This window comes from Anolis sagrei, chromosome 4, assembly GCF_037176765.1.
Source record: "Anolis sagrei isolate rAnoSag1 chromosome 4, rAnoSag1.mat, whole genome shotgun sequence".
NCBI classification, from domain to species: Eukaryota; Metazoa; Chordata; class Lepidosauria; order Squamata; family Dactyloidae; genus Anolis; species Anolis sagrei.
In genome coordinates, this window is record NC_090024.1 from 224,165,552 (window position 1) to 224,190,436 (window position 24,885).

The window sequence follows — 24,885 nt, forward strand, 5'->3', positions numbered from 1 at the left end:
AGCTATATAACCCAGGATATCAAGGCAGGAAATCCTACAATATCTGCTTTGAAATGGGTTGTCTGAGCCCACACTGCCATATATGCCAGTGCAGGTATGGGCAAACTTGGTCCCTCCAGGCAGGCCCGTAGCCAGGATTGGGGGGGGGGGGGGGGGGCTGAGTCTGAGTCTGAGTGAAAGAGGGTCTACCCTAGCAAAACTTTTGTATCATTACCCCAATACCCCCATACATATGGGATATATTGAGTATGGTGATCAGATCATGATATGAATAAACATAGCAGTTTAAATAATGTACCAGTAAGGCCTTCTCGCGTTGACTACATCCCTGCCTCCAAGTGATTTGGACTGAGGGAGTTGAAGGAAGTTGAAGTCCAAAACACCTGGAGGGCCCAACTTTGCCCATGCCTGCTTTCCATGTTTTTCTCCAGTGAGCAGAACCAGAGCTAAACTGGAAGGGAGAGGAAGGAGCCAGTCAAGGTATGTGTCTTGGAGGACGGGCTGGAAAGCAAAGGGGGGGGGGGGATCCCAGGACAGGATGGCACCTCCGCAGGGCTTGCTAGGAACAGGGGGGTCCCATGTCTCTCCCCCAAACCCAGGCGTTCCTTCTGTGCTCCTTCCCAGAAGTGGCGGCAATCTGCAAAGCCCTGTCTCTTTAATAAACTGACTGCCTTCTGTCGGGCTCGGGAGTAAATTTCATCCTGTCATCAGGTCGCGGAGGAGGAGTTTGTTAATGTACAGTTTGCTCAGTGGATCGATGTTTGCTGGCATCGCCTCGCCCTGCCTGTGTGTGTGTGTGTCTCTCTCTCTCCCTTTCCGTGTGTCTGTCTGTCTGTGTGTGTGTGTGTTCATCGGGGATGGCGAGCGTGCAGGCGAGTGTGAAGGCGCGTCCCCGCCCGCGTGCGCGCACGTGGATGTGAGTGTGTGCGGACACTGCCCCCCCCCCCATCCCTTCCCTTCCCATCCCTTCCCTTCCCTTCCCTTCAACCGCGCACCCGCTCGCTCCCCTCCCATCCCAAGCTTGTCTGTCCTCTTCCCCTATCACTCACAACCTGGCATCTGACAGCAACAAACCTGCAGTTTTCTCAGCAAACACTCACCCATCCGCCATAAGAGAGCGACGCGCAAAGAGGCGGCGAGAGGAGGAGGAGGAGGAGGAAAAGGAGGGGGGGGGGTGCCAAAGAACAGAAAGAAAGAGAGAAAGAGAGAGAGAGAGAAAGGGGGTGAGAGGCAGGGGGCAAGGCAAGAACAACTCCCCTCCCGACACACACACACACACCCCGAGCTCCTTTCCAAACCAACTCTCTCTTCTTGATTGATTGATCCACTTTGAGCAACATTCTCTCTCCCCCTCTTAAGTCCTGCTTTCGCCTTGGAGGTTTGTCTCAAAGCAAGTCTTGCAACAGTTCCAAGCAAACTAGAGATCCCCCCCTTCCTAAAGGAAACAAGACAGCCCCCCTCCCCTCTTCCTCCCGGACACAAGATCTCTCCTTAAGGGGGAAATCTTGGCAATCCGGAGAACAGGTTGATCTCGTCCGTGAAGTGCCAAAAAGGAGCCGAGAAGGAGACGAGGGCAAGGCAAGGGGGGCAAAAGGAGAAGAAGAGCGGAGAGAAGGAAGATCGGGCAAGGAAGGAAGGAAAGAAGGAGGGAGGGGGACCCTCCACAGCCGCATCCACATCCACATCCACGCGCGACGAGGGAGAGCCGGCAAGCGAAAGCAAGCCCCGCGAGCCTGAGGAAGAGGAGTGCGGCTGGGGAAAGTACCGCGATGCCAAGGAGGAAACAGCAGGCACCCAAACGGGCAGCAGGTAAGGCAAGGCAGCGCTGCTGGGCTTTGGCACAGCCTCCCTTCTTTCCTCCTTCTCCCCCCTCACCAGCACGCTTGAGTCGGAAAGTCCTCCCCTTCTTCTTTTTTCTCTGGATCCTGATTTGGACCGCAGCTTGATATTTTTGGAGCTCTTCCCTCCTGCCTTCCTCCCTTCCCTCTCTTGCCTCTGTCTCTCTCTTACGCACCTGGAGCAAGGTCGGATCCATCTCTTTGCAGGCGAAACCCGGCCCTGGCTGGCCTTTGGTGCTCGGGGCTCTTCTCTCTCTCTCTCTCTCTCTCTCTCTCTCAATCTCTCTCTCTCTCTCTCTCTCCCCCCCCCCCCTTCCCGCTCTCTTTTTTTGGGAGGCTGTTTTCGAAAAAAGAGGGGTGTGATTCGCCGCCTGGTCTTGGCTTGGCGCTGCCATCCTTGGGCTCCTTCTTAAACTTTTGTTGTCCTCCCCCCAACTTTCTTCCGCTTGGTTTCTCACCTCTTTCCCCTCCTCGTGCCCCTTCCTGCCTCCCCCCCCCCAACCCATTGATGGTGATAATAACATTGCATCCTCAGCAGAGAGACGAGGAGCTGTTGGGTTCTGTTTCGCAATGCACTGCGTTGGGAAATTAAAAAGGCAAGGCAAGACTATTTCCAAAACAATCCATGAAGATTGCCTTTTCCTCGAGCCTGGTTTTTCTGGCGCTTGTGTGCCTCTGTGTTTGTGATAAAACAGACGAGTAGGAGGAGAGGGGGAAGTGACTGGCTTGTCTCTGTTGATCAACCCTTTGGTTGAAGTTCAAACCTTTGATCATTCCTGGAAATGTGATGGAGGGGGCTGGGTGGGTGCGGGAGAACTCCACAGGAAACAAACGGAGCATTTTGACGGTTTGGGAGGCAGCCCCTTAGGTTCCCATCAAGTCCATCTTTCCAGCTTCCTCCCTTGCACGTTATGATTCAAGTTTATAGAGCCCCCCCCCTCCTTTAAAGGCCGTGCAAGGGTCAAAGGCAACTTTAGGGCTGCTTTTGGAAGGCGCTGAAGCAGTCTCCAACTTTCCAAGGGAAATGTTCCTTTACTCTTGGGTTTCTGGAGAATCAAAGGGTGAGGAAGTGCATATTTAAAAAAGTTTAGGGGTGGAAGGAAATGGGCTACAGATAGGTCTGTAGAATCAATCTCTTTCAAAGTAGGTTGAGTTTACCTTGCTTATCTTTCTATATACATGTGTGTGTGTGTGTGTTTGTGTGTGTTTAAATACACGGTTGTTTAATTGTTTTCAAAGAGCGAGGAAAATAGTTTGCTCTGATTTTCTTTCTGGGCAGTGCAGCATGAAAGTTCATTTTTCTGTCACCAGACCCACCCACTGGAAAAAAAATCAGGTTTCCAGTTGATTGCCAGCTTTGATTTGACATTTGATTGATCACCTGTCATCTTGCTGCCTTTGATCTATTCATTCTTGATATATATCAATAAATCACTCACTATGGTAACCTGAGTGCTTGTGACGCAAGCCTTGCCCTCTCAAATCTCTTAGCCAGACATGCACAATTATTATCTTGTTTGGCTTTAATGTGGGTGGGATTTTTTACTTCTTCTTTTCCTTTGTGTTCAGTTAGATTTAGAGCTGTGTAGTAAAAGTAAGCAGTTAAAAAAAAACCCCAATAAAGCAAAACCTATCTCGGACTCCTTCACCTAGGGAAAATCAATTACTATCTTACATTTCTATATTATACTTTAACATGTGGGAACATTTCAACATAAACATTGGAAACAAACTTCAACGGGAATGTTTAGATACTTTCCAGAAGTAGAAATCAATTTGGAAGAGGAAGGAAAACTTTTACAAACTTAACCCACTGCTACATTTTTTTTTTACTTTTCTCAGAAAAATACACTTCACATGTTTACTTTGATTCATCGAACAGCGAGACACATGCATTCTCACATTTATTTCAGAAAACAAGCATCAAAGAAAATGATTGCAATCTAAAGATTCTTTGGTGTGGTTTCTTAGAAGATTTGCCTAAGCAACATCAATGAATATAAGTAAGACCATAGTTTTAGGATGGTCGGTCTACTGTTTTGACAGACAACATAGAGGTGCAAGCTTTTACATTATCACCACATATAGATAGGACCTGGATTGCTTTTGTGTATATGTGTGTGTGTGTGTGTCAATTTTTCCTAGAAATATAAGATACTTTAGATTCTAAAAGTAAAACAATTTGAAAAAGCCTTTTACCTTCTGAACACCCTCATTTAATTATTAAGACTCTAATAACTCAAAAAATTATTTTTCCTGCAAGTATAGACAACCGTTATTTTCCCAGCTATTGGGTCTTCAAAGTATAGGTGTCATTTCTGCAAATGTGTTCTCCTATTGATTAATTTGCTTGCTTTTCCAAGTGTGCTAGGATTTGGGAGAAGGGAATATGAAGGAAAAGAAAAGTGTGACGTGCCATATGGGAAATAACAATATTGTGAAATAACCAGCTCATATTTGGTCACATCCTTCTAGTTAGTTAGCAGTCTTAGTCTTCATCCAATGTGCCACTCCCTTGATCATCATTTTGATGCAATTTTTGGAAAGGTTTTCAGACAACTGAGTAGCACTTTGAAGGACTTGCCTGTATCCCAATCAGTAATTTTTCTGTCCAAAGTACTATATAGTTCACTTTCAAGTCTTCCTTTTATAATTTTGTTTAGTTTCTATTCCATACAGTCTCAGAGTGTGAGTTAGCTGATTCTGCGACAAAAGTTCAGATTCATCCAGTATATTAAACAATTTTGTACCCTCCCTGTACAATTTTTGTGTTGGGTTTACGTGTTCTGTCTATAAGGACTAAGCAACATTGCTCTAGACATTGTAGTAAGTTTACTTTCATTTCCCTAGCTCTAGCTTAACAGTTCTGTCCTATTAAAGTCATTTATCTACTGCCTTTCCACTCACACGGGACTGAAGTGACATTAAATGTGTAAAAGATTAAATAGAGATATTTCTAAAACTCCTCTTCAAAATACTTTTAAAATATTAGATAAATACAGTTTAAGGACCTGAAGGAAATGAGGAAGGGGTGGACAAAATAATTGGTTCCACAAAGGTTTAGCACACATCCTAGCTGCCCTTTCTTTATATGCAAGATATTTTTTAACAGAATGCAAGAAGCTCTATATATGAAATGGTCTATTCAAGGCCAGTTCGGTTATAGTTTTGGGCTCACTTTCTCAGAAAAGTTTACAACTTTCTTAGGCAGTTAGCCTCCAAAGGTAGAAGAATAGTAAATGGTATCATTCTGGAAGTGGCTGCCTTGTTCTATGCCTGAAATTAAATACTATGCCCAACTGTAAATAATTATGTCCAAGCGTTGACTTCGAAAGCAGGTTTCTCATTTGATTAATGAACAATGTAAAGGTTAGAGAGAACAAGCAAGTGAATCAGCAGGGTTGTCCAGCTGCTTGATGAAAATCTACCTACATGGTGAATTTCCCCTTCCCCATTATTAATTTCTAAGCCATGAGATCCTCTATCATGTGTTAAGGAATGTGGTAATGAAACCTGGTGGTGCAAGTAGATACGTGGGTGTGTGTATGGATATTTAGGTTTGATGATCGCACATTTTGTCCTTAACTCATTAAAAAAATCGTACTCTCTGAGTCAGGAAAACAGCGATGTCAAACACATATGTTCCCCTTGACTCATTTTTCATCAGCATTGTTCTTCCTTTTTCACTATTGTCTGCATAATTCTTGAAGCAGATGTTTGAATATTTTTAGGTTAGTGCCTGACATTACATCATACATTTATTTGTAATGATATATTACATGTGCATTGTTATCTTCCATCCCCAAAGAGCCCAAGGTGCTTTGCAGACTGTCGGTCCGATTCCCTTCTTCTCCCATGACTCTGAGACAGGAGGGATTCTCCTGTAGCCAATGGGATTACATTGTGGTGAGAAAGATGAGCATCAGGCCGACCATGTTTTGCTGAATTATATAAAAATAAATGCAGCTGTCTCTGGGGAGCAGCCATTGCATGACCCAACACAATTGAGGGGAAAGGAAAAGCTAGGACTAAGACTGAATTGATATGTTAATTCCATTTTTATTTCTCTGTATCGGAAATAGCTTTCAAACCCAATTCCACAGGATTAAGCTCTCCTCTCCTCCTACAGCTTGTTGAGATGTGCATATTTTATTTTGCAAATCATGAATTTGCTGCTCATTGCTAGTGAATATAATTCTGGACTTAATGCTTTTCTTTTTTGCCCCTCTTTAGTTCTCCTCTCTCTCTCTCTCTCTCTATTGGGTCTGTTTAAGAAACAAAAACTCCAGGTACCAGAGAGAGAGAGAGAGAGAGAGAGCACAACCAGGTGTGTTCACTTTGTTTACTTGAGCTAGAAATGAATAATGCAGATTTTGTTTTCATGAAAGTCCTTGTGTGGCAGTAAACATAAGGCTATTAGCAATCATTACTTAAAAGTTGCAATTTGCACATTAATAGTACCACTTATTAAAATCCATTCAGACAAGGCAATCTGCATTCTTTTGGGCAAACTTAGCAAACACTTTGGCCTGGTGCATGGTGTCAGGGAGAGAGGCATACAAAAATAATGTTAACTCTCGTCCCTACTATTAGGAAGATAATAAAACTGGGTTTTGGACAAGATAGATCCTGCATGGTGCAATAAAACTTTGCAGAGTCCCTTTCTTATCCTCTTTCAGAAAAGGAGGTCCACCTCAAAAACATCCAAATGTTTCTTGCATCAGAATGCTATCTCCCTATATCACTGCATGGGCAGATGGTATGAAACTCAAACTGTGCACCAAAAGTAAAGACTTTTGGGTTCTCAGATGAGTAACATGTCTCTCAGCAGTCTTATCCCCCTATTAGATAACATACGGATTGTGTTTTGGGATAAGACAAATGCCTCAATTTCTTTCTGATATGCAAGTTGTGGCTGGCAAGAGTTACAGGGAGCCACTTGTGTGTCAGAAGTCTGTGAAGTGTGTAGCCAGCACTTTTACCACTCAACAATTTTGATCTGTGGTCAAAGTCTCCCGAATACTTGTTTCCAAGAATCATAAGACATAACATGTGTACAGAGTTGTTTTGAGGCACTACGGGCAAAGCATGACTTGAGGGATACTGACCTTTTATCAACCTCATTTGAACTACTAGAAAGAAGCCCCCTCCCCCCTCCCCGGTCCTCTCCTATTCTTCAGTCCACAGAAGGAAATTTTATTTCTGGTCACAACAAGTGGTTGATATCTGTTTGTTAGACTGTGAAAATGGCTGCTATGGAACGTCATAAAGGAGTGAGAATTGAAACCTGGGCCTTTCAGATAGATGTAGTAGCATGCACTTTATCCAAAGGAGGGCCTGCCCTAACATTCAGTGGTGTCAGTCAGTGCTCTCCATTTGTTTCTGGTGACCTCCACAGTGGAAGGGGCACATGAGTAACATGGCATGATTGAGCCTTCTAAATAGGTGCTTCTTCAGGTGTGGTAGTAGATAATGTCATATCACTATGAATCCAGCAGGACTCGGTAATTCAAATGGGCAGAGGATGCCATTTTAGCTTTTGCCTCAGACAGCAAAATGACTTGTTCTAGTTCTGTGTAGGACCAATCTTTCATCTTCCCTACTCTGAATTTATACTTCTGTGCCTTTCAAATGTACGTGTGCTATAAATAATATGTGTTTCCTTCTTTATTTTGAATGAATCACAGCATTTTTCTTCCATGATTATTTTTAGAGGCTTCAGGAAAAGGATATTCACTTAGCCTCCTTAAGCTGGACTAGGCAAAAGATACTAGCCTGCTTTTGACTTTTTGTGGCCTTCTCTTGTAAAGCTCAGTAAGAATTGCAGTATAATCTGGGTGATTTTCTTTGGTTGTCTCAATACAGAGTATTAATCCTACTTCCCTCAGAACAGTAAAGGCTGGTTGTTCTATTCTCAGCAGGACAGTAAAACTATTGTTGGTTTTAGAAATATGAGAAAACAAAAAAGGATAGACTTCTGATAAAAAAGAGATAAAATTATCTGCTGGATGGTATCACTAATTTGCTCTGTGAACAGATCCATTGCCCCATCAAGAAGTAGCCACTAACTGCCAACATGTCTAAAACTAGTCTTTCTCAGTTTCATATCTCTTTCCAACTCCCATGAAATGTAAACATTTAGTTCATGAGTATATGTTTTGAGAATTTATATTTTTGTTGCATTTCAAGAAATTGCTAATACACACACATTCAAACCAATGTTTGAGTGACTTGGATGGACAGATCCCAATGTTTACAATTAGAAGTATTCATATACTTCCCCAGAAATCTGACCAGATTCATTAAAACGTCCTTCTCAGTTACTGCCATTGCTTTGTATTTAACTTCCAAGTGCAATTTGGTACAATCCAAGAGACCTTTTTTCTAATTTTCCTCGCTCCCTTAAATTTGTTCAAGTCTATCCCAGTCTGAATTTGATATAATTATTTTCTTCCATTTGTGGGTTACTTGGCCTGAGCAGATGAAGAACTCATGTTGTTTAAACACCTCGGAAAAACAGAACAACAATTTGCATTAAGCTATTGTTCAAAATTTAATAACCCAAGTGTTAATTTTCAGAGGAATCAGATCCAATTTTCAGGTGACATATTAGTAGGGAAATGTGACTGTGTGTATATTACCAGAACAAAATAAAAGAAAACCTCTTCAATTAGAGTCTTTCAGATTATATTGCAGACAGGGGGAGATGTGTGGGTGGCACATTACACTACACTCCTTTTCATAAGGTCTGACTATGAAAATAGCCCTTTGTTAGTTTTATTAAGGCATCTCTCTTTTTGAAATTAAAGACATTTGTAAAGTTTGTACTTCCAGGACATGCTCCCACAAGCAGCAGGATGGTTTGAGGATCCTGACATTTGAGCCAGCTGGAAGCACGTTGGGGGAAGTTTTATTTTTAGTACTTTGACAAATTGTAATGATAGATTTATCATTTTTTAAAAGTGTGTCAGAGAATTTGTGGATTTGTGTGTCCAGTCTAGCTGACCTTTGTCTCATGGAATGCATTCCACTCAGGGTTTGCTGTTGATTTATATAGGAGTGCTGCCTTGCCTTCACTGCAAGACCTGGCATTGTGAGGAATATAGGATTAGACCTTTAATCTAAAAAAAAGAAGATTGTTGAGAGTTTTGGCATGAAATATACTTTGCCTTTAGCCTTCCTGTCGAGCTTCCTTTGTAGAATCCTTGGAGAGGTCTGGTTCTCTTTACGGTCCTATAGCTGTGTTTCCAGATCAATGATATTAATACTATGGGGTTTTACTTCAATTAGAAATGCTACTGTGACACCCCCCCCCCCCAACACTATATTTTTAATATCTGTACAAACAGGAAAAATAAAATTGTAGCGTATCTTTCTTCCTGTGTGGTAATGGGACAAAAGGCAGAGCAGCCTTCAGAAGGTCCAATAAAAGGGCAGCGTGTGTGGGATTTGCAACACCAGCTTTCTAGGAAGGGGGATCTAAATATTGCAAACCTCCGATGCCTCCCTTTCCTTCCCTCTGGCTTTGCAAAGTGCAGTTTAGGTTCTGAAATTTAAAAACACTATTTCCTCTTTTATACTGTTGACCTGTGATGTAAGGCACTTGGTATTTTGAATGATTTTAGTTCTTTTTCAAACAGTTGCTTAACATAGTTTTGTGTGAGCTAGAAATACCTTCATGCTGGGGGAAAAAAAAACAAAAACCCCAAAAGTAGGGAATGGTGTCTTTGCCAGATTTCTTGAGGAAATGGGTCACAGACAAAATCTAATGTTCCCCTTTTAGCTTTCCTTTGGTAAGTACTGTTGATTGTTACACTTTTTTTCCCTTCAAAGGATAGATTTTAAAAAATAGCTAGAAAAATAGTACTGGGAGGTAAAAATTGTAATAAAGGGTTATATTAAAAGGATAAAGAGGGTCTTTTTTGCCCAACCCTTCAAAAACGTACTAAAAACTCGAGAGAAAATTAATTTTAATTATATATGACCTGCTGTTGTACTATTTAATATTCTCCAGTAAACATGGTGAGCTAAACTGAATTTCTTTAAGGAAGGCCTACATATTTGTCCCCACTGCTCCAGTCCAGCTATTCTTAACATGGATATTCCTACACATATCCTAGGCTTATAGGGAACTCCAGCACTAACAATGTAACTCATGTGAAGCTTAACCTTCGGATTTTGAGAAATGAAAATTAATACATGAATGAATCAGCTCAGGACAACTTCAGATTGTTCTTTTCTTAAAGAACAAAGCAACAGTTCACTCTTTAGAGAAAAAAAAAAGATTAAGTCTTCACATAGTAAAGTCTTAGCATGCTTGTACTTGTGGCATAAATGGTTGAAAAAGCAGTAAGCGAGTTCTTTCATTGAGGTTGCTTTGCGTTTTTTTTCCCTATGCAGATATTCCCTTCTAATTCATTCCATCACCCATTTTCAGGAGCTGTTTCAAAGTTCATTGGGTGAATTTTTTGAAGCTACTGAACAGAAGCCATTCAGTTCAAACATATTAAATAGTCAAGAGCTGTAGTGGAATGCTTACGCATGAGTAAGGCATAGGAGAAGTGTACCTTGCCCCCCCCCCCAGCCCTTTGTGATGATAAGCATAATATTGTTCAACTTTATTGGGTAGGAAAAATATTCTAAGGAAAAAGTTGCAGCATTAATGCTGCATTTTTATTGTATTAATGGAAATGAGATGCCGTCTTTTCTCTTTCATCTCTGTATATTGTATCTATTATTTCTCTGTCTTGCTCTTTGCTTGGTAAGTGCCTATATTCTCTCCTTGCATTCAGCATAAAAGTGCTATCATCTAATGATACCCTACCTCATTAAAGTTGTTCATGATGCAAAAGGGACTGTGATAGGCGCCGTCTTCTACCATAAATGGTTATGGAAAAGCAGAGCCACTGAACGTGTGGAAATAGCATGATCCATCTCGAATAACCGTTAAAATCGGGCATGTCGGAAAACAACAACGGTGCTGCACCAGAAACTTTTTACTGGGAAAAAAACAGGTCCATAGCCCCAGGTGGCAAATATGTGAAGCAATAAGGTTTTTAAGAAGCTTTTGGTTCTTCCTGTATCACTCTCGAAAGACTAATTTAATTGAAAAACCTGTTGTGCTTAGCTTTGTGTATGTAGAAGAGAAAAGGCCCCATTTTCCTCCAGGATTTGTATACTGGCTTACAAAAATAGTTATTTTAAAAAATAATTTCTCAGTTCTTGTCCCTTCCCCAATGCACACTTAAATATCCAGCATACGATGCAGCTGATCTTAACTTGTAAAGAAATTTTCTTGTATATTGCTGCAAGAAAATGCTATTAGATATTCCCTAAGCGTCACTCCTACTTACAGTATTTGGCCTCTTTTCTATAAGATTCCTGTACAGTTTGCCTTGGAAAAGAAACATCATGCTGTTTGTAATTTTAATGAAAATAATTATATCCGTCAAAATCCACCGTGTGATTTCAGGCTCTTAGTATAAATGTGTTTAGAAAAGAAAAAAAGGAACAAACACTTTGGATTGAATCAAATGCATTTGAATGCAGAGGTTAATAGCTTGTGTGTATATCTCTGGTCTTTCTTTCCCCTTTTCATGCCATTTAGATGGAAAACTTCTTCTATTCAACAAGAAAACAAAAAAATGGGGGTATGGAATGGGGTAGTGAATGAGGAACACTTCATACCATATTGTTCAATAGGGCACATTTGTGATTTTATCGTTATGGAGATTATCATTTCATTTAATTGCAGAATGGGAGTTAGGAATATTTTTTTTTTGAGAAAAAAACATGGCACCTGTTTTAAAGGAGTTCAATCTGGACATTCAGAATATGGAATTGGGAGGAGGGTATACATTTTGCAAGTAAAATAACAAAGGTAAATGATTTCACCAGAAAACAAACAATTTTTATCAATTCTATCCCAATAAAATCCATTTTGAAATGAATGAATCAGCTTCTAAAAGCATCTCTTAGCACTTGTGGTTTCATCATTGCCGAGGGTTTTAATAGTATCCTATACTTTCTAAGCAGGTGAGATAGATATGTGGTCTTATTTTGTCTTCAAAGATGACCAAATTGATAGTGTAGACTCATGACTACTTTCACACTAGAGAATGAATCCACTTTAAATCCGGTTTCTGCCTTCTGCATAATTCTGGAGCTTGTAGTTTAGTGAGGCTGTTAAAGGCTGTATACTACAAATCCCAGAATTCTTCAGGAGACAGCAACTGCATTTAAAGTGGATTCATTCTCTAGTGTGATGAGGTTATAAGTTATGAGTCCCCTTGTGGGGAGAAGGGCGAGATAGAAATGCATGTAATAAATAAATAAGAAAACCAAAGTCCCCATGAGTTCAAAGAGCCTTACTGCAGAGTAAGCAGGTGTAGGATTTAACCCAAATAACCATTTAATAGAAAGTTCTTTAAAATCAGTGTTAAACTCAAGCAGTTTGCTGTGCCTTTGATATTAATTAACATAATGATATTATTTGGTGTAGTTTTATTCTGCCTTTATTTCATCGTGGAAATTTAGGTGGCATACAAAGAGTTCTGCCCCATCGAGACACAGATAATTGGAAAAACCCTGTTTAGCACAATAAATTGGCAGCATCATATGTCTTCAAATTGGAAGTTCTTTTTAGCATCAGTGCTCTCAAAACCGGATTGGCATGTGATTGATCAGAAGCACCGGGCTTCCATATGTTCATGGCTGTAAATATGCAATTAAGCGTGCTATAATGTTTTTTATGTTTGAAATTTGCTTTTTAACATCTGAAATGGACAATTTTAGTAATTTCAGTAGGGTAGGAATGTTTACTGAAAACTGTTTTGCCATTTTGTTGGTTTGCTTCCTTTTGTTGCTTGAGCACCATTTGTTCTTTCAATTGTTCTTTTTTGGTATGGAAGGGTTATACATTGTTATTGAGTCATATACTTTACACAGGAAAACCCTAAAATGCAGTAATTTGCATGTCTTGCTATAAAGTCCAGATAGGTGACCCAAGGGGCCCCTAGCAGCTACTTTGGAGACATCCAAAATAATACAAGCCTAGATGGATACGTATAGTCTGATCTGATATAAAACAATGTTTTGATGTTGCTGAGATGAAGAAGCATGTAAAACAACATTGTAGCCCTACATCCAATTTAGTGACATGCCAGGGCAGCTGGCAGATCCACCACCATAGGCATGACAAATTAATTCTGGATTTTTACACCATTCACACCAAAGCTGTTCTGAGTTGAACAGAATCCCTGCTGATGCTGAATTGAGGTCCTGTAGCAACAGAGTTCCCATTCAGCTCATAGTAACTGCAATGGGAGCAGCAGTAAAATTTGGTGTGAGCTCACAAAATAGACACACAAACTTCCTTAATGATATGGTATCGGCACTGAACACAACTAAGACTGAATGTGTTGTATCTGAGGTTTTCTTTCCCCCCAAAAGATTTATGGTATGAAAAATCATTGAGAAGGAGAAACATCTTTTCAGCACTCTCAGTAACACTTGTGGAAAACTATATGACATTGGCTCAGCCCTTAAGTTTCCAGCCTATACCAAGACGAGTAGAGCATTCTCCAGAAATGACATCACAGGGGCCAACTGTGGAAGGTGCTTAGCAAGGGAAACAAAATTGAGTGTTATCCAATATCAGGGGACAAATAATTGTTCATTCCAATAGTATGCTTTCCCCATTAATGGATGCTCAACTTCCCACAATTGTTCATACTAATTTGCTCAACAACACCAAATCTGGTTGCATGGGAATTCCAAACACTAGAGTCCTATGGGAATTTTCTCATGATGGGAGAAAAACCACAATAAGGTGAAATTATAATGCTGTGTTGGCATTGCAGGAGCACTATGACAATGTTGCCATGAGATAGCATAGTAAAAGTGTTAATGGAAACATTAAATTCAGTTTCTAATTCTAGAAGCATGTAATTGTGTTGTATGTGCTTTTTGTTGGTTTCTGCCAATGTCGAAAAGAAAATGGAGGACTGGCAAGACTGGAATAGGTAATTTAATACCTAGAAACACTTTGAGATAATTAGGATGAGATACGTTTCAATTAGAAGCCTTCTATTCAACTCATAGAGTTCAGCTTTACATTTGTTCTTATTTGACATCAAGTCAACTTTGACTTATGGGGTCCCTATGAATGAGTGACCTCTATTTCCTTGATTATCAATTACTCTTCTCAAGTCTTACAAACTCAGGACCATGTCTTCCTTTATTGAATCAATGCACCCATAATGTGGTCTTCCTATGACATCCACTGCCACCCACTTCGCTCAACATTGTTGTCTTTTTCAGAAGTCATGCCATGTCATCATGTGTTCAAAGTACGACATTCTCATTTTAATAATTTTGGGATGTGGTGAACATTCAGACCTGATTTGTTCTAGGGCCCTTATTTTTTTTTACCAGTCCATGGTATCTGTAGAACTCTCTTCCAGCAACACATTTCTAATGCCTTTTCTTCCTATCAGTTTTCTTCACTGCCCAGCTTTCACATCTGTACGTAGAAATCAGATATGATGTGCCTTGAATGATTCTTTTTTTATTTAATTATATATCTTTGCAGTAGTTGAGACTGTATTAGTGGTGCTGTGGCAAATGGAGAAAGGATGAGGAGAAATAGGTGAGAAAGAAGTAGGGAGGATAAAAAAGAGAGAGGAAAAAGAGGCAAAGAACAGAAACTAAGCAAACACTGGCAATTCAATGTATGATCATATGTAGGGGTGTGTTCCATTTTGAAGCTTGAGATTAAAAGTGTTTTTGAGTATGAAAAAGTTTATAGCATAATTACTGCGGTAATTTATTCTGCCTGAAAAGCTACTATTTCATCAGTGGCATGTTTTTAGATAATGTTCCTCATCAACCATTTAAGTTTAGGTATTTTCTTCCCAGAAGAATTATTAGATGCTGTTGTTCTGTCTTTTAAAGACTACAGATACACCTTTTCTTCAGCATTATGTGTGCTTGGGGGGTGAAATCATTTTGACCCAAATATATGGAACATGTGCTTTGTGATCAGGTGAGAAACAGCACTAGCATGGTAGAGGGGCTTGCTTATTGCTGGTTAAAAGAAAGCATTTCCCTTTCTTTCTTGCACTAATACAGTCCGTCTGTCTTATAGCTAACTTTGGGTGTGTCATGTATGTTAGGGGTCTGGTTAATGCTTCATTAGCTTTCCTTTGGCTACACTAGCTTTCTTTCTCTGTTTATCCCACACAAGGGTACCTACTTTTAAATTTAGTTGCAGCACCCTTCAAACTGCGAAATGTCCATAAATATTTTGAAAACTGGAAAGATACCATAGTGACTGGTGGCTTATATGTCAGTGGGATTATGACAACTCTCAGGTTTTGGCTGGTTTTAAAAGAACTATCCAAGGTGCTAAAAGAGAGAACAGCACTTTGGATAGCTCCTTCGAAGTGTGGATTAAAACCTGGTCTTACCAAATAATGGTCCTTCCACACAGCCATATAACTTAGAATATCAAGGCAGGTAATCTGCAATGCCTGCTATGAACTGGGTTATCTGAATCCACACTGCTATATAATCAAGTACAATGTGGATTTTATACAGCTGTGTGGAAGGGGCCTTAGTGGTTGCAGAGCCACTGACTGCCAATGATTTACGCATCTTGCATGTTAATTCTACTTTACCTGTTCTATAAAAATGTAATCATTCACTATATTTCTTTCTTAAGTGAAGCAACAAGTACTTTTAACATTTTTCTTCCTCTGCAAGAAAACATTTGAAAATTATGCAGTTTTCAAAATTTATTCACAATTCCAGACTAACTCTGCACAACATTCACTTGTTATTGCTTTGAGCAGAAAAATCATTTTTTGTATGGGAAGATTTTCAACCCTGAAATATTATTTACTGCTTAGAAAACAAGTCAAATTTTCCCTAAGAACAGAAATTTTTTTTCTATTTAAATCACCTGCATACACATTTTGTGCAGAAGAAGTCTCTGGGATGCACATAGGCAGTTATGAATGCATAATCACTGCAATTATCCGCTTAGCTCAGCCCTCACCATCTAAACTGTCATAAAATACAGTTTCACAATGGAATTTAACTACATTGTACTGCAGTTTACTCATATATGCAATTCAATGCAGTTAAACTACATTATGAAACTGCATTATATGGCAGTGTAGATGGGGCCCTTTTACCTCTATCTCCACTTATCGGAAAGCAGCCAATATGACTGACAAAGATCCGGTTCACCCTTGTGTCACCCTTCAAACAGCCAACAACAGTAAATATTCTGAAAACTGGTCAGCAGTGAACAGACTGCCCTAATCCCAGTAGTTTTTATGTTCTCTACATATATGTTAATCTAGAAAATGTGTAGGGATTGTGAAAACAAATTTATCGCAAATGCATAAGACATTTACAACTGCCATAGTGAATTCCGGGCAGCATGTTATGCACAGCAAACATATTTTTCCATACAGGAACTAATATTTCTGCGCAGAAATATAGTTGCCTGTGTAGAAATGTTGTTTTTTGTGCAAAACAACCACATATAGATTTTGCACAGAATTAGTTATGAACTATAAAAGATTCCTACCAGTCCACAATTCTTGTCATCAGATTTTCTCCATATTTGGAAAAAAACATGTTCTTCAATGTTTTTCAAATATTCTTTTCATCCCTATCATTCAGCAGTGGGGTGTGTGTGTTTGTGTCTGTCTGTGGTGGGAGGTACCAAATAAAATCAAAGTGAATAATTCTTTAGTATAGCAAATAAAAACTGCACTTGGCAGATTTTCCCTTAAAGCCCCTCTTAATACGTATTGTCAAAATGTCTAAAGATGTCTCGTACTCATAAGCATTTAATTATTTGTGACACTCAAACTAATATTCAGAGCTGTGAGGGGAAAAAAATAATGGTATTAAATATTTTCTCTTGTCAAAAGGTAACAAAACATTGCCTGCACGGCAAACTCTTCATTATTTTTATGTAGTTTATTTCTGGCATCTTTTTAGTGGTGATGAGACTGAATGAGGTTTCTGACATCCCCATCATATTCTCGATATTTTATGCACTCTTTCATTTTTATTTCTTGGTTGATTGATTGATTTTGTACCATTTTACTGTTAAATAGTCGTACCCTGCCTTGCTTTATGAAAACTAAAGGCACAAATATAACTTCTCCTTTCAACTTGGTTGTCGTGATAGTGAAAGGAGCCCAATGTTCTTTTAAAATATCAAGTCAAGGATAACAGACTTATTTCATGTGTCTCCTGTGAGCTGCTGAAGCTCCATGTAAATAGATGAATACAATACTGCATTTTTTTCCAGAAGAAAGTTTGGTAGATCTCTCAGTCGGTTCAGTTTGAGTATCTCTTTTCCAAAATGCTTGGGACCAGAAGAGATTTGGATGGTGATGTTGATGATGGTGGATTTTGGAATACTTGTAATTACATATACTTTCATAATGAAATAACTAAAAGTTGAAACCCAAGTCTAGCTACAAAATAATTTATGTTTCATATACATTTATAGCCTGAAGATATTTTATACACAATGTTTTAATAATTGTGTGCATGAAACAAAGTTTGTATACATTGTGTACAAGAAGAGGGCTCAACATATCAAAGATAATAAATTTGTTCATTTTTTGGAAAAGAAAAAAGCTTTCTTTAATTGGGAGGTACCAGGGCCTGAATATGCCTTGGAATGTCAACCTTTCACTTTCTTTTGCTATTTTGTGTGTTATCTATTTGTAAAATTATATGTAGATCCTACTTTTCTTCTAGTGAACTCAAGATGATCTATAGGTCTCTCCTTTTCCCCATTTTATTCCAAACTCTGCATAAAGCAGCACATTGTGTTCTCAAAAGTCATTTTGGAGACCAGGAGATCCTCTGTAGAAGCTTTGGTGTTTTCTTGAGAACTCAGATCTTGATGCAATTATTTTTTAAATGCAATTTTTAACATTTATTAACATTTGTTTTTTTTTTAAACTTACACTTGGCTACCATGTTGCTTTTTAGTTTTAAAATACAAAAAGTGCTGAAAATCCTCCAAAATTATTTTAGAATAATGATGTTTTTATTACATGGTTGTAGTTGTTTGGCCCTCATTACCTGAAAAAGCAACATGTTACATTTAATGGCATTTGATGACCAACCATGAAATAATGAGCCAGACACAGAGATTTGGTTTTAAACAAGGGCCAATTTATTTGACCTAGAAACCTATTTAATTCTTCTAACATGTTCCTTCTAAGCTCTCAAGAGGAGCTTTAGGCAGACAGGGAAGACAGGAATTTTTGAAAGCACATAGTAATGTTTAAAGTACAGAACAAATTCTTTGGAACACATCTTAGCTTTTTAAGTGTCTTGATAACATTTCAGCAACAAGGGTGTCTGTCAAGCAAAGGGACTAGATTTTTTCAAAATCTCTGGAGTGGACTATCTGAAATGGGCAGCCATAGTTTTTTTCTGTGAAGCTGTGATATTATGGCATAATGCTTCTCCATTCTCAAATGAGCTACCGTTTTGGAAATGCAAAACATTCTGCAGAATTAATACGTGTGCTAAACATTACAGGAACCCCCTAGTATCTTTCTGAATTGGAGCCTCAGATCTGAATTTTGTGACTTTAACTTCAGTCTCTAATTATATCTAAAGAATATCTGAAATGCACGGCAGGCTGAAAAGCATCTTGGGGAAATTTTTAGCAGGGATAAATAATTTAGTTTGACAGAATCAGATGAGAAGGAACAACTTGGAAACTGAGTTCCATTTAGTGTGTTATCAGTTTGAGACTCTGCCGACAAGAACATGTGGGGTGAGGCGGGTTAATATTCAATTGGCTACCCTCACCCTCCCCAAATCAGAACATATTAGGGTGGCTGTGTTGTGTGTGTGTGTGTGTTTTGTCAAGCTGTCATGTTAATTGATAGAACAGTTTGTGTTAATTGGTAGAACATTTTGTATTAAACATATGCAAACATTTTGAGGTTGCATAGATTTAAATTAATTAAGTTAGATACCTGTGCAACAATTTTTTTTAGTTCCTCTGGCAAATGGTACAAGCTTAATGTGAATCTTGTGAATTTTGTGACACTTGTCAGGGTCATTTTAGATTCGTCTGGGCATTCTAAAAACATATCTGGATTAAATAGCATGGCAGAACTCTTCAGAGTTTGTTGTTATTGTTACTGTTGTTGTCTGCTGGGACAGAAAAGGAAACGACCAATCTCTGTATAGATATGGTGATGTTTGGTAATAGCAATAATCATTGTTAATGTATTATAACATTATTTCAATTTATAGTTTATACCTGGTTATAGAAAGTGGGACACATTACACAGGTTCTATGGATGGGATGCATTAACGATCTGTGGAGCTCAAGGTTGATGCAAAGGTATCTTAACATTGGGACTGAGCACAATGATGTTTGCATATGTGTGTGTTTGATAGCAGATATTTGAAACTTGGAATGACTGAATATATTGATCAATTTGCTGATGAATGTGTTCAGTTTCAGCTTAGAAAATAAAATGCTAATTGTATTGCATAATGAGTGTTTGGAAAATAAATCAGCAGGACCAAATGTCTGGGTGAACATCTTACAGTAATTTGAAAGGATCCTACAGAATTATACAGACCCTAATAAATACCAGTTCTTAAGGAATTCTGAAGACTCATATAATAATGGTTTAAAACTTATATACATGCTTACTCAGTGTGTTCACTGGGGCTTATATGATATTCACTGGGGCTTATATGAACATTAGGAAGAACTTCCTAACTGTGAGAGCTGTTCAGCAGTGGAACTCTCTGCCCCAGAGTGTGGAAGAGGCTCCTTCTTTGGAGTTTTTTAAACAGAGGCTGGATGGCCCTGTGTCGGGGGGCTTTGAATGCAATTTTCCTACTTCTTGGCAGGGGGTTGGACTGGATTGCCCAAGAGGTATTTTCCAACTCATTAATTCTATGATCCTATGATATGTACATGGATGGAAGATTGCAACTTAACTATTGTCATTAATATGGAACTGATAACATGATCTCTTCATGTTACATTTCTACTGTCCCCTGAACCACCAACTGAGTGGTAGTTTGCACTCATGTAAAATCCACTGATGAAATGGGGCTGGTTTACTTGGAGTTAGAAATTCAGTTTTAGCTCATGATCGTTTTTTTCTTTAAATGAGTTTATTTCAAGAGAATCACATGGGCTAAAGTGTATACTGATATTGTTTTGCCACAGTTCTACAGAACAATGGAAACATAGTTCTAGGTCTCTTTGAAAAGTCATTTCTGGATGTTAAAGAGGAAATTTGAACCTTTGGCAAATATCCCAAAGAAAGGCATTCCAGGGTTAGTGAAATAACAAGATGGGAGATCATCACCCAGAGCATGCTTATAAGTCCATGTAGTTCAAAAATACTTCAGATGGGTAGGATTGCCCTACTGCCCAGTTGGCAGGTTTTATCTGAGTACTAGGCATGCCAATACAGTACTAGATTAGCTGTTTGCTGGCCCAAATTCCAAGATTTGGGTTTTTTTTTTTGCAAAAAAACCCCAAATCTTTAGCCTTGTTTGAGTAAAGATAACAAGCAAAATGTGTAGATACTATTCTGTCCCATGCTTTTATGAGATATAAGACTGCCACTGCCTTTCTGCATGTTTTTCCAATTGACTGAAGTGTCAAAGCTATAGCTGTGATTTTTCATAGATATATCATTCCAGTTGTCTCCCAATTCACTGAATCATTGTTGCAGTTTTGGGAATGAGCCTAGTTTTTAGAGAAATCTCTAACTGAAGCCTGCTTTGCAATTCCTGAAAAAATTGCACAGAAACACTGGAGTCATAGGAATGACTGTGGTACAAGAATGTAACAAAGCAGAGCAGAAACTACTAATGCTAAAATACAATTATTAATATTTGCGTTACCGTGGAGTGCATTGTTTTGGCTGAGTTGCTTTTTCTTGACATATTTGCTTGACATGTTTGCTTGCACATTTCCTTCACAGAGTGCATTTTAAGGAATTTCCAGGGGAAAAAATAATTTTTGTTATAAAGGGTAGTTTCACTTCTCCCGCTGCCTAATATAAGAGAAAAGGGAACCAGTCCTTCCAAATATTACCACCTTGTCTCCACTTTCCCCCTCTGTTTCATTGTCTCCACTTATTTTTATATTTCTTATGTCTCTCTTTTTTTCTGCTGCTCCATCTCTGCTGAACACATAAAATTAAGGAAGCAAGTTTGGTGTGGATCTAAAGAAGGCATCTTCAATGGCTACTCCCAGATTGTGTACCTGTTTCAAAAGGGCATTGAAGCTGGTCCCCTGCCACCTTTTTGCCTTTCAGGCAAGACATGCATTTTTTTCAGGCAGGTTTTTGGGGAATGGGCTGGCTACAGAGGAAGTGGCTTCAAACTGATGGGTGCTTCATATTTCTTTTTCAACGGACATGTCTTCATTGCTTTTTTCCACTGTTATAATGCTGTAATTGTTCTTTAAATATAACTCATGTACAAACACACGCACATTTATTTACAGTGGATAACCAAGGGTCTGAGATTTTCAGGCTGGATGGAGGTATTGATTAATCAGTAACACAGTAAATCAATAAAATAGTCCAATAGATACCAATAAGAAGAAAGAACATGGTTCAGTGACAGGAGTTGTGGCAGCTACTGGTAGTTCTCTTAAAGTTCAGCCTAAACCCGAAAGACAGTTTACTATCCCACTGCCATGGAATCCATCATTATAAAGCCCCAGCTTCTTTCCCTGATATCTCTAGGCAGGACTGAAAGAGACCCGTCTGAAACCCAGGAGAGCTGTTGATAAATCTGAGGTAGATAGTTTTACCAGATATAAATTAGTTTCCTATGTTTCTGTGTTCCTGGAGAGTTCCTGGCCGACTTTAAGACCTTCACTCCATTCAACTAAAGTGTTTTGTGCAGGAGGTTTCATGCATTTTCTGCTGGATTGAGGTTAGGGACTGAAAGAAACACTTGGTATCCAAGCAAGTAGTCAACATACATTGTGGGAAGCTAGCCTGCTTGGTCAAAAGTTGACTATTCCAGCAATTTGTTTGGTTAGATATGTAAATACAATTTCATGCAGAACTAGCATATGTGATACTCCTAAAATAGCTATTTAAAACATCCTGTCCAGTGGTGCCATACTTCTGTGTCTGAGATGTAAGATGTGAAAAACATGTCCTTCTTGTGGTCGTCCTAAAGGCACAGTTGAAAATGGAATACTGTCTTGGATGGTTTGCTCCAACACAGTTCTCTTAATGCCTTAATCCTTGCATGTAGTCTAAATCTAGTGCTGAGTGTGAGATCTTCAGACAGTTGCAGCTAGAGGTTTCCATGTCATCTGACACCTATATTGTTTTTAAGGTACTCAGTTAAAACATGATATTTTTCCTTCCTTATATATATTAGACACATACATATATTGTGCATGTGTTATGTGTCTCTAATTCAATTATGACCTAAGGCAGTCATTTCCTAAGGGGTTCTTTGTAAGATTTATTCAGAGGAAGTTTGCCATTGCTATCCTCTAAGGCTGAGAGAGTGTGACTTGTCATCTAGTTGGTTTCCATGGCTGCCCGGGAATTGAAACTCTCATTTTCCACTTTCAGCGCTCAAACTATGTCTCTGTCATGCTGCCTGGCACTCTTTTTCAGTGTGTGTGTGTGTGTGTGTGTGTGTGTGTGTGTATCTATCTATCTGTCTGTCTGTCTGTCTTTCTATCTATGGGAAAATATGCTATTTTTAATACACTGTAGTTGGGTTACTTCTGTTGTCAGATGTTGTGTTGAATTTGAAGTCCTTTTTATTGCACATTTTTCAGTGTGTTGCTAGCATTTTAATGATGTAATAGTTTTGCACAAATTCTTAAAATTAACAGCCCTGGAATATATTTATATGAGGGATAGTATTGAAATAATGAATCAATAAATTATGTTGTATTTTATATGACACCCCCCCTCCCCAAATAGCGGAAATGTTGAAGCTTTGTATGAAGTGCATTACTTCATATAAAAGCAATACAATCTAATTAAATGATGCTGCACCATTTAAACACATAATTTAAATAGTATTTTTTACCCTCCCTCTGAATGCACAGGTTCATAGCCAAATGTTCTCTAGGATTCAGCTTTGAAAGACCTAGGTCATGGGGCTTTTGATTATTTGAAGGGCTTTTTGCCTTTCTGGTTGTATTTTATTCTTTTTACTGAAGGGTTCAATTAACTTAATATGTATTTATTTATCATGTCAGAAGCAAGTTGAAGGTACAGTTAAAATGCATTTTAAAACACAAAGTTTAATAAAAGAACTTGGTATTATGCTAAATGTCCGTTGAGCAGAAGCTGGCATTTGGAGTGCTTCGGTGTCACTGCGAGTAGATCCTCCATTGTGCATGTGGCAGGCTCAGGTTGCATTGTAGTAGGTGGTCTGTGGTTTGCTCTTCTCCACACTCACATGTTTTGGACTCTACTTTGTAGCCCCATTCCTTAAGATTAGCTATGTAAATAGTGAATACTATAAATAGTTAAATACTTCTGTAATAATTGCTTTATGCATATTTTATTGTATTGCTCTTTAAAAATGTGAGCTGATTTGTATCACAATTTGGGGGGGGGAGAGAGAGAGAGTGGGATGATGATGATGATGATAATGGTGATAATGATAATACACTATTTTAAATCAGGAAAATTGTGAGTACGAGGTAGAAGATACATTACCTGGGGTCAATAATGGCACCTTTGGAATCTCTTGTATACAATTGTATCAGAATCAGGTAGTTGTTATTGTTGTGTGCCTTCAAGCCACTTCTGACTAATGATAAACCAAAGCCAAACTTATCAAAGGGTTTTCTTGACAAGATATTTTAGAAGATGTTTGCCTTTGCCTTCCTCTGATGCTGAGAGAGTGTGACTTGTCCAAAATCATTCACCGGGATTGTGGCGCAGCTGGCTGAGTGTCAGCTGCATTAAGATCACTCTGACCAAAAGGTTATGAGTTCGAAGCCAGCCCGGGTTGGAGTGGGCTTCCAACCAATTGTGTAGCCTGTTGTCGGCCTTTGCAACCCGAAAGACTGTTGCATCTGTCAAGTAGGAAAATTAGGTATCACCTTGTGTGGGGAGGCTAAATTAACTAATTTATGAGGCCATAAAAAAGACTCCAGCAAACAGCATGTGGGGAATGCGGAAGTACTTCATCAGTGCCGCAGATGGATGGTGAAAGCAACAGCTCCCCTGGCTGCCAGAAAAAGTTAAATAGCCTCTGTGTATTTCTGTATATGTTGTATGTCAAAATTGCCATTGAATGTTTGCCATATTCATTGTAATCCGCCCTGAGTCCCCTGCGGGGTGAGAAGGGCAGAATATAAATACTGTAAATAAATAAATAAATACAATTCAGAAGGATTCCATGTTGAGTGGCAGGAGTCATGGTCTAAGACTCAACCCTGGCTCTCTCCTGTTGTCTAAATACAAGAATTAAAACATACTTCTATGTTATCATCCTGAATAGGAGGCAAAGGCATTAATTTAACATTTTATGTCTAAAATATACAAAATGATTACCCACAGCCATGGGAAAATTTATTGACTGATTTGGGAGAATTAAACCTAGTCCCCTCCCCCTTTACAATCCCAATATAACAGAACTTAATCCCTATTTTATTTTATTTTATTTTATTGTGTTTATTTTATCTTAAAGAAGTGTATGTACTCCTTCTGTTTTTAAAGCATGACAAAATTCTGGACAGTCATTAGCAAGCACTGATGAAACAGTGACTTGTTACAATGTGAACTGTTACATTTTACAGGAAACAGTTAAGAATGATTGTAGAAGCATTGTTAATGCATTGAACTCATGGAAAATTTCATACCCCCCTTTTTTTGAGCCCATTGGAAATTGAATTTTTTTAAAGTCCCTTCTAGCTATGGTTTTGATTTGAGCTTTTCGTCAATTGTTGTACTACATGGATTTCCAAAAAAAATGATGGAGTGTTTGTTTCAAAAACCATTTTTGCTGT

The 24,885-nt window shown here is 38.8% G+C and overlaps 1 protein-coding gene across 3 annotated transcripts in view; it reads left to right on the top strand.

Annotated features, from left to right (window-relative positions):
* The first annotated feature begins 1,216 nt into the window (after positions 1-1,216).
* Positions 1,217-24,885, top strand: part of TSHZ2 (teashirt zinc finger homeobox 2) — a 392,283-nt gene continuing 368,614 nt past the window's right edge. For all 3 annotated transcript variants that reach the window (XM_060772094.2, XM_060772095.2, XM_060772093.2), the window contains exon 1: positions 1,217-1,809. In XM_060772094.2, coding sequence (XP_060628077.2) covers positions 1,770-1,809 — 40 coding nt within the window. In that variant the 5' untranslated portion in view covers positions 1,217-1,769. The remainder of the gene's footprint in view (positions 1,810-24,885) is intronic.